The sequence below is a fragment of the Oncorhynchus keta genome, unplaced genomic scaffold (genome assembly GCF_023373465.1).
Source record: "Oncorhynchus keta strain PuntledgeMale-10-30-2019 unplaced genomic scaffold, Oket_V2 Un_contig_10664_pilon_pilon, whole genome shotgun sequence".
Lineage (NCBI taxonomy): Eukaryota > Metazoa > Chordata > Actinopteri > Salmoniformes > Salmonidae > Oncorhynchus > Oncorhynchus keta.
In genome coordinates, this window is record NW_026277166.1 from 60,001 (window position 1) to 70,000 (window position 10,000).

A 10,000-nucleotide genomic window follows, 5' to 3' on the forward strand; every position below is an offset into this window, starting at 1 on the left:
CTCACCTTTCTTCTTCTTCTGTGGTGTTTTGACCTGTGTGTCTGGACCCACCTTTCTTCTTCTTCTGTGGTGTTTTGACCTGTGTGTCTGGACTCACCTTTCTTCTTCTTCTGTGGTGTTTTGGCCTGTTTTTTCAGTTTAATGGTTCTCTTCCTCTTCTGCTTCTTCCCTCCTTTAACCAGCCGGTTCCGACTGGACGGCTCAGTGGAGATGTGGACCTCCTCCAACCTCAACCCTGCTGGGACCCCCTGCTTAGAGGACTGGGGCCCGGGGAACTTGGGGCCTTCAGGGGACACACACACACACACACACACACACACACACACACACACACACAGACACAGACACAGACACAGACACAGACACAGGGACACACACACACAGACACAGACACACACACACACACACACACACACACACACACACACACAGACACAGACACACACACACACACACACACACACACACACACACACAGTACCAGTTAAAAGTTTGGACACAAATACTAATTCAAGGGTTTTTCTTTATTTTTACTATTTTCTACATAGTGGAATAATAGTGAAGACATCCTTGCCTACCCAAACCAAACTGGTCCCAACATCCCATCCACACAACAACATCCCATCCACACAACAACATCCCATCCGCATCAACATATACAGTGGGGCAAAACAGTATTTAGTCAGCCACCAATTGTGCAAGTTCTCCCACTTAAAAAGATGAGAGAGGCCTGTAATTTTCATCATAGGTACACTTCAACTATGACAGACAAAATTAGAAAAAAAAATCCAGAAAATCACATTGTAGGAATTTTAATGAATTTATTTGCAAATTATGGTGGAAAATAAGTATTTGGTCACCTACAAACAAGCAAGATTTCTGGCTCTCACAGACCACACAACAACATACAGTCGTGGCCAAAAGTTGAGAATGACACAAATATACATTTTCAAAGTTGCCTCAGTGTCTTTAGATATTTTTGTCAGATGTTACTATGGATACTGAAGTATAATTACAAGCATTTCACAAGTGTCAAAGGCTTTTATTGACAATTACATGAAGTTGATGCAAAGAGTCAATATTTGCAGTGTTGGCCCTTCATTTTCAAGCCCTCTGCAATCCGCCCTGGCATGCTGTCAATTAACTTCTGGGCCACATCCTGACTGATGGCATGCTGTCAATTACCTTCTGGGCCACATCCTGACTGATGGCATGCTGTCAATTAACTTCTGGGCCACATCCTGACTGATGGCATGCTGTCAATTAACTTCTGGGCCACATCCTGACTGATGGCATGCTGTCAATTAACTTCTGGGCCACATCCTGACTGATGGCATGCTGTCAATTAACTTCTGGGCCACATCCTGACTGATGGCATGCTGTCAATTAACTTCTGGGCCACATCCTGACTGATGGCATGCTGTCAATTACCTTCTGGGCCACATCCTGACTGATGGCAGCCCATTCTTCCATAATCAATGCATGTTTGTCAGAATTTGTTGGTTTTTGTTTGTCCACCCGCCTCTTGATGATTGACCACAAGTTCTCAATGGGGTTAAGGTCTGGGAGTTTCCTGGCCATGGATCCAAAATATTGATGTTTTGTTCCCGAGCCACTTAGTTATCACTTTTGCCTTATGGCAAGGTGCTCCATCATGCTGACACAGTATTGTTCGTCACCAAACTGTTCCTGGATGGTTGGAGATGTTAGGCAACATTGTGAGTGACCCCACACTCTTGGCTGAGAAGCAACCCCACACATGAATGGTCTCAGGATGCTTTACTGTTGACATGACACAGGATGGTAGAGCTCACATTTTTAGCGTGCACTGCGCCCGGCCTGCCACAGGAGTTGCTGGTGCGCGATGAGACAAGGACATCCCTACCGGCCAAGCCCTCCCTAACCCGGACGATGCTAAGCCATGTGCGTCACTCCACGAACCTCCCGGTCGCACGGTTCGACAGAGCCTGATGGCAACCCAGTCTCTGATGGCACAGCTGGCGCTGCAGTACAGCGCCCTTAATCTTGATACTAGCCATCCCGGATCCGGGATCGTAAATACAGCCTCAAGCTCATTACCATAACGCAACGTTAACTATTCATGAAAATCGCAAATGAAATTAAATAAATATGCTAGCTCTCAAGCTTAGCCTTTTGTTAACAACAATGTCATCTCAGATTTTTTTAAATATGCTTTTCAACCATAGCAAAACAAGCATTTGTGTAAGAGTATTGATAGCTAGCGTAGCATTTGGCGTTGCATTCAGCGTAGCATTTAGCGTTAGCATTCTGCTGGCAACATTTTCACAAAAACAAGAAAAGCATCCAAATAAAATAATTTACCTTTGAAGAACTTCGGATGTTTTCAATGAGGAGACTCTGTTAGATAGCAAATGTTCAGTTTTTCCAAAAAGATTTGTGTAGGACAAATCGCTCCGTTTTGTTCATCACGTTTGGCTACCAAAAAAACCCGAAAATTCAGTCATCAAAACGCCAAACTTTTTTCAAAATTAACTCCATAATATCGACTGAAACATGGCAAATGTTGTTTAGAATCAAACCTCAAGGTGTTTTTCACATATCTCTTCGATGATATATCGTTCGTGGAAGTCTGGTTTCTCCTCTGAATCACATGGAAGAATACTTGCAGCTGGAGATTACACACCCTGGATCGCAGGACACCAGGCGGACACCTGGTAAATGTAGTCTCTTATGGTCAATCTTCCAATGATATGCCTACAAACACGTCACAATGCTGCAGACACCTTGGGAAACGGCAGAAAGTGTCGGCTCGTTCAGGCGCATTCACAGCCATATAAGGAGACAATGGAAAACAGCACCTCAAAAATGTTGCTCACTTCCTGTTTGACGTTTCATCTTGGTTTCGCCTGTAGCATCAGTTCTGTGGCACTCACAGATAATATCTTTGCAGTTTTGGAAACGTCAGTGTGTTTTCTTTCCAAAGCTGTCAATTATATGCATAGTCGAGCATCTTTTCATTACAAAATATCTTGTTTAAAACGGGAACGTTTTTTCAGCCAAAAATGAAACTGCCCCTAGAGTCTCAAGAGTTTTAACCACTGCAGTACAGCGCCCTTAACCACTGCAGTACAGCGCCCTTAACCACTGCAGTACAGCGCCCTTAACCACTGCAGTACAGCGCCCTTAACCACTGCAGTACAGCGCCCTTAACCACTGCAGTACAGCGCCCTTAACCACTGCAGTACAGCGCCCTTAACCACTGCAGTACAGCAAATTAACCACTGCAGTACAGCGCCCTTAACCACTGCAGTACAGCGCCCTTAACCACTGCAGTACAGAATCTTAACCACTGCAGTACAGCGCCCTTAACCACTGCAGTACAGCGCCCTTAACCACTGCAGTACAGCGCCCTTAACCACTGCAGTACAGCGCCCTTAACCACTGCAGTACAGCGCCCTTAACCACTGCAGTACAGCGCCCTTCCACTGCAGTACAGCGCCCTTAACCACTGCAGTACAGCGCCCTTAACCACTGCAGTACAGCGCCCTTAACCACTGCAGTACAGCGTTAACCACTGCAGTACAGCGCCCTTAACCACTGCAGTACAGCGCCCAAACCACTGCAGTACAGCGCCCTTAACCACTGCAGTACAGCGCCCTTAACCACTGCAGTACAGCGTTAACCACTGCAGTACAGCGCCCTTAACCACTGCAGTACAGCGCCCTTAACCACTGCAGTACAGCGTTTTAACCACTGCAGTACAGCGCCCTTAACCACTGCAGTACAGCGCCCTTAACCACTGCAGTCCAGCGCCTTTAACCACTGCAGTACAGCGCCCTTAACCACTTTTTTACAGCGCCTTAACCACTGCAGTACAGCGCCCTTAACCACTGCAGTACAGCGCCCTTAACCACTGCAGTACAGCGCCCTTAACCACTGCAGTACAGCGCCCTTAACCACTGCAGTACAGCGCCCTTAACCACTGCAGTACAGCGCCCTTAACCACTGCAGTACAGCGCCCTTAACCACTGCAGTACAGCGCCCTTAACCACTGCAGTACAGCGCCCTTAACCACTGCAGTACAGCGCCCTTAACCACTGCAGTACAGCGCCCTTAACCACTTCCCATCCGTGTGTTCCGAGACGTCATGCTCCATTATTTGTCTGTTTGTGGCCCGTCTGTTAGCTTGTAGGATTCTTGTCATTCTCCTTCCACCTCTCATCAGAGAGCTGTGTTCTCCCACAGGTCTGTTAGCTTGTAGGATTCTTGTCATTCTCCTTCCACCTCTCATCAGAGAGCTGTGTTCTCCCACAGGTCTGTTAGCTTGTAGGATTCTTGTCATTCTCCTTCCACCTCTCATCAGAGAGCTGTGTTCTCCCACAGGTCTGTTAGCTTGTAGGATTCTTGTCATTCTCCTTCCACCTCTCATCAGAGAGCTGTGTTCTCCCACAGGTCTGTTAGCTTGTAGGATTCTTGTCATTCTCCTTCCACCTCTCATCAGAGAGCTGTGTTCTCCCACAGGTCTGCCGCTGACTGGATGTTGTTCTGTTTGTCTCAGTAAATCCTAGACGCTGTCGTGTGTGAAAAGCCCAGGAGGCTGTTTCTGAGGTACTGGATCCGGAGCGTCTGGCACCGACGATCATACCACACTCATAGTCGCTTAGGTCACTTATTTTGCCCATCCTAACCGTCAATCAAACAGTAACTGAAGGTCTCGATGCCGGTCTGCCTGCTTTATATCACAAGCCACGTGACTGAAGGTCGATAGGAGCGATCCATTTAGGTGAATGGGGCGGTGTACCTAATAAACTGACCGGTGAGTGTGTATAGATGTGATAACACAGACAGGAGTGTGTAACTCACCTCTATCCATGGTCACATGTTTGGTCAGTAGACTATTCAGTCTCACGGTGTTACTGGACTCGTACTGGTTGTTGCTCTAGAACACAATATATTCACCACTTACAATTCTAGAGCACTGAAAGGCTTACAGTTCTAGAGGACTGAAAGGTTTACAATTCTAGAGCACTGAAAGGTTTACAGTTCTAGAGCACTGAAAGGTTTACAATTCTAGAGCACTGAAAGGCGTACAATTCTAGAGCACTGGAAAGGTTTACAATTCTAGAGCACTGGAAAGGTTTACAATTCTAGAGCACTGAAAGGTTTACAATTCTAGAGCACTGAAAGGCGTACAATTCTAGAGCACTGGAAAGGTTTACAATTCTAGAGCACTGAAAGGCGTACAGTTCTAGAGCACTGAAAGGCTTACAGTTCTAGAGCACTGAAAGGCTTACAGTTCTAGAGCACTGAAAGGCTTACAGTTCTAGAGCACTGAAAGGCTTACAGTTCTAGAGCACTGAAAGGCTTACAGTTCTAGAGCACTGAAAGGCTTACAGTTCTAGAGCACTGAAAGGCTTACAGTTCTAGAGCACTGAAAGGTTTACAATTCTAGAGCACTGAAAGGTTTACAGTTCTACAGCACTGGAAAGGTTTACAATTCTAGAGCACTGAAAGGTTTACAGTTCTAGAGCACTGAAAGGTTGACAGTTCTAGAGCACTGAAAGGTTGACAGTTCTAGAGCACTGAAAGGTTTACAATTCTAGAGCACTGAAAGGCTTACAGTTCTAGAGCACTGAAAGGCTTACAGTTCTAGAGCACTGAAAGGCTTACAGTTCTAGAGCACTGAAAGGTTTACAGTTCTAGAGCACTGAAAGGCTTACAGTTCTAGAGCACTGAAAGGCTTACAGTTCTAGAGCACTGAAAGGTTTACAATTCTAGAGCACTGAAAGGTTTACAGTTCTACAGCACTGGAAGGTTTACAATTCTAGCACTGAAAGGTTTACAGTTCTAGAGCACTGAAAGGTTTACAGTTCTAGAGCACTGAAAGGTTTACAATTCTAGAGCACTGAAAGGTTTACAATTCTAGAGCACTGAAAGGTTTACAATTCTAGAGCACTGAAAGGCTTACAGTTCTAGAGCACTGAAAGGTTTACAGTTCTAGAGCACTGAAAGGTTTACAATTCTAGCGCACTGACAGGTTTACAGTTCTAGAGCACTGAAAGGTTTACAATTCTAGAGCACTGAAAGGCGTACAATTCTAGAGCACTGAAAGGTTTAAAGTTCTAGAGCACTGGAAAGGTTTACAATTCTAGAGCACTGAAAGGCGTACAATTCTAGAGCACTGGAAAGGTTTACAATTCTAGAGCACTGAACGTACAATTCTAGAGCACTCCAGGCGTACAATTCTAGAGCACTGAAAGGCGTACAACCTAGAGCACTGAAAGGCGTACAATTCTAGAGCACTGTACAATTCTAGAGCACTGGAAAGGTTTACAATTCTAGAGCACTGAAAGGCGTACAATTCTAGAGCACTGGAAAGGTTTACAATTCTAGAGCACACAATTCTAGAGCACTGGAAAGGTTTACAATTCTAGAGCACTGGAAAGGTTTACAATTCTAGAGTTCTAGAGCACTGAAAGGTTGACAGTTCTAGAGCACTGAAAGGCATACGATTCTAGAGCACTGGAAAGGTTTACAATTCTAGAGCACTGAAAGGCGTACAATTCTAGAGCACTGAAAGGCGTACAATTCTAGAGCACTGAAAGGCGTACAATTCTAGAGCACTGGAAAGGTTTACAATTCTAGAGCACTGAAAGGTTTACAATTCTAGAGCACTGAAAGGCGTACAATTCTAGAGCACTGGAAAGGTTTACAATTCTAGAGCACTGAAAGGTTTACAATTCTAGAGCACTGAAAGGTTTACAATTCTAGAGCACTGAAAGGCGTACAATTCTAGAGCACTGAAAGGCGTACAATTCTAGAGCACTGAAAGGCGTACAATTCTAGAGCACTGAAAGGCGTACAATTGAAACATTTACACTGGAAGTTGAGATGATTTATATTTGTATAGACACAACAATAACAATAACGGTTTATTTGTGTGTTTGTTTTAGTGTGTGTGTGTGTGTGTGTGTGTGTGTGTGTGTGTGTGTGTGTGTGTGTGTTTTAGTGTGTGTGTGTGTGTGTGTGTGTTTTACCCTCTTGGTTCTCATCAGATGACAGGTCCAAATCCAGTTGCGTTTGAGGTGTCCGAAGAACTCAGAGTCCAGACCTCCTGCTCCTTCACCGTCCCCTGGTATTACTGCTGTGTAACACACCTCCCTGCTGCCCCTACACACACACACACACAGGTTACACACACACACACACACACACACACACACACACACACACACACACACACACACACACACACACACACACACACACACACAGGTTACACACACACAGGTCACACACAGGTTCACACACAGGTCACACACACACACACACAGGTTACACACAGGTTACACACACAGGTCACACACAGGTCACACACACACAGGTCACACACACACACACACACACACACACACACACACACACACACACACACACACACACACACACACACACACACACACACACACACACACACACACACACACACACACACACACAGGTTACACACACACACACACACAGGTTACACACACACACACACACACACACACACAGGTTACACACACACACAGGTTACACACACACACAGGTTACACACACACACACACACACACACAGGTCACACACAGGTTACACACACACAGGTCACACACAGGTTACACACACACACACACACAGGTTACACACACAGGTCACACACAGGTCACACACAGGTCACACACAGACACACACAGGTTACACACACACAGGTCACACACAGGTCACACACAGGTCACACACACACACACACACAGGTTACACACACACACACAGGTTACACACACACACACACAGGTTACACACACAGGTTACACACACAGGTTACACACACACACAGGTTACACACAGGTCACACAGGTCACACACACACACACAGGTCACACACACAGGTCACACACACAGGTCACACACACAGGTCACACACACAGGTCACACACACACACACACACACACACACACACACACACACACAGGTTACACACAGGTTACACACAGGTTACACACAGGTTACACACACACACACACACAGGTGACACACACACACACACACACAGGTTACACACACACACACACACACACACACACACACACACACACACACAGGTTACACACACACACACACACAGGTTACACACACACACACACACAGGTTACACACACACACACACACAGGTTACACACACACACACACACACACACACACACACACACACAGGTTACACACACACACAGGTTACACACACACACACAGGTTACACACACACACACAGGTTACAGGTCTCTCCTTACTTGAGCATGTGATCCAGGTGACGGAACTTGTGGCGGTCTGTTTCCACGGGAACCCCGACTGGCCCCTCCTGGGATTTAGAGGCAGAGCTTCTCTTCGGACGCTCCTTCCTGATCACGCCTGGGAGAGAAAGAGGGAGAGAGAGGGAGAGAGAAATGGAGAGAGATGGAGAAAGAAATGGAGAGATGGAGAGAGAAATGGAGAGAAATGGAGAGAGGGAGAGAGAAATGGAGAGAGGGAGAGAGAAATGGAGAGATGGAGAGAGATGGAGAGAGAAATGGAGAGATGGAGAGAGAAATGGAGAGAAGGGGAGAGACAGAGTGAAAGGAGAGAAGGGAGAGAGGAGTGAAAGGAGAGAAATGGAGAGAGACAGAGTGAAAGGAGAGAAGGGGAGAGAGACAGAGTGAAAGGAGAAAGGGTAGAGAGTAGGAGTGAAAGGAGAGAAATGGAGAGAGACAGAGTGAAAGGAGAGAAGGGGAGAGAGACAGAGTGAAAGGAGAGAAGGGGAGAGAGACAGAGTGAAAGGAGAGAAGGGAGAGAGACAGAGTGAAAGGAGAGAAGGGGAGAGAGACAGAGTGAAAGGAGAGAAATGGAGAGAGAGTGAAAGAGAGAAAAGACAGAGTGAAAGGAGAGAAGGGGAGAGAGACAGAGTGAAAGGAGAGAAGGGGAGAGAGACAGAGTGAAAGGAGAGAAGGGGAGAGAGACAGAGTGAAAGGAGAGAAGGGGAGAGAGACAGAGTGAAAGGAGAGAAGGGAGAGACAGAGTGAAAGGAGAGAAGGGGAGAGAGACAGAGTGAAAGGAGAGAAGGGGAGAGAGACAGAGTGAAAGGAGAGAAGGGGAGAGACAGAGTGAAAGGAGAGAAGGGGAGAGAGACAGAGTGAAAGGAGAGAAGGGGAGAGAGACAGAGTGAAAGAAGAGAAGGGGAGAGAGACAGAGTGAAAGGAGAGAAGGGGAGAGAGACAGAGTGAAAGGAGAGAAGGGGAGAGAGACAGAGTGAAAGGAGAGAAGGGGAGAGAGACAGAGTGAAAGGAGAGAAGGGGAGAGAGACAGAGTGAAAGGAAGAGGACAGAGAAAGGAGAGAAGGGGAGAGAGACAGAGTGAAAGGAGAGAAGGGAGAGAGACAGAGTGAAAGGAGAGAAGGGGAGAGAGACAGAGTGAAAGGAGAGAAGGGGAGAGAGACAGAGTGAAAGGAGAGAAGGGGAGAGAGAAGGAGTGAAAGGAGAGAAGGGGAGAGAGACAGAGTGAAAGGAGAGAAGGGGAGAGAGAAGGAGTGAAAGGAGAGAAGGGGAGAGAGACAGAGTGAAAGGAGAGAAGGGGAGAGAGACAGAGTGAAAGGAGAGAAGGGGAGAGAGACAGAGTGAAAGGAGAGAAGGGGAGAGAGACAGAGTGAAAGGAGAGAAGGGGAGAGAGACAGAGTGAAAGGAGAGAAGGGGAGAGAGACAGAGTGAAAGGAGAGAAGGGGAGAGAGAAGGAGTGAAAGGAGAGAAGGGGAGAGAGACAGAGTGAAAGGAGAGAAGGGGAGAGAGAAGGAGTGAAAGGAGAGAAGGGAGAGAGACAGAGTGAAAGGAGAGAAGGGGAGAGAGACAGAGTGAAAGGAGAGAAGGGGAGAGAGACAGAGTGAAAGGAGAGAAGGGGAGAGAGACAGAGTGAAAGGAGAGAAGGGGAGAGAGACAGAGTGAAAGGAGAGAA

At 46.7% G+C, this 10,000-nt stretch overlaps 1 protein-coding gene across 1 annotated transcript in view; it reads right to left on the reverse strand.

Moving 5' to 3' along the window:
• Positions 1 to 10,000, reverse strand: part of LOC127917084 (general transcription factor 3C polypeptide 1-like) — a 98,230-nt gene that overhangs the window by 52,656 nt on the left and 35,574 nt on the right. Inside the window, exons 13-16 of the mRNA XM_052500463.1 lie at positions 8,314 to 8,431; positions 7,020 to 7,152; positions 4,846 to 4,921; positions 98 to 283 (exon numbers count right to left, since the gene is read on the reverse strand). Of these exons, the coding sequence (XP_052356423.1) occupies positions 98 to 283; positions 4,846 to 4,921; positions 7,020 to 7,152; positions 8,314 to 8,431 (513 nt within the window). The remainder of the gene's footprint in view (positions 1 to 97; positions 284 to 4,845; positions 4,922 to 7,019; positions 7,153 to 8,313; positions 8,432 to 10,000) is intronic.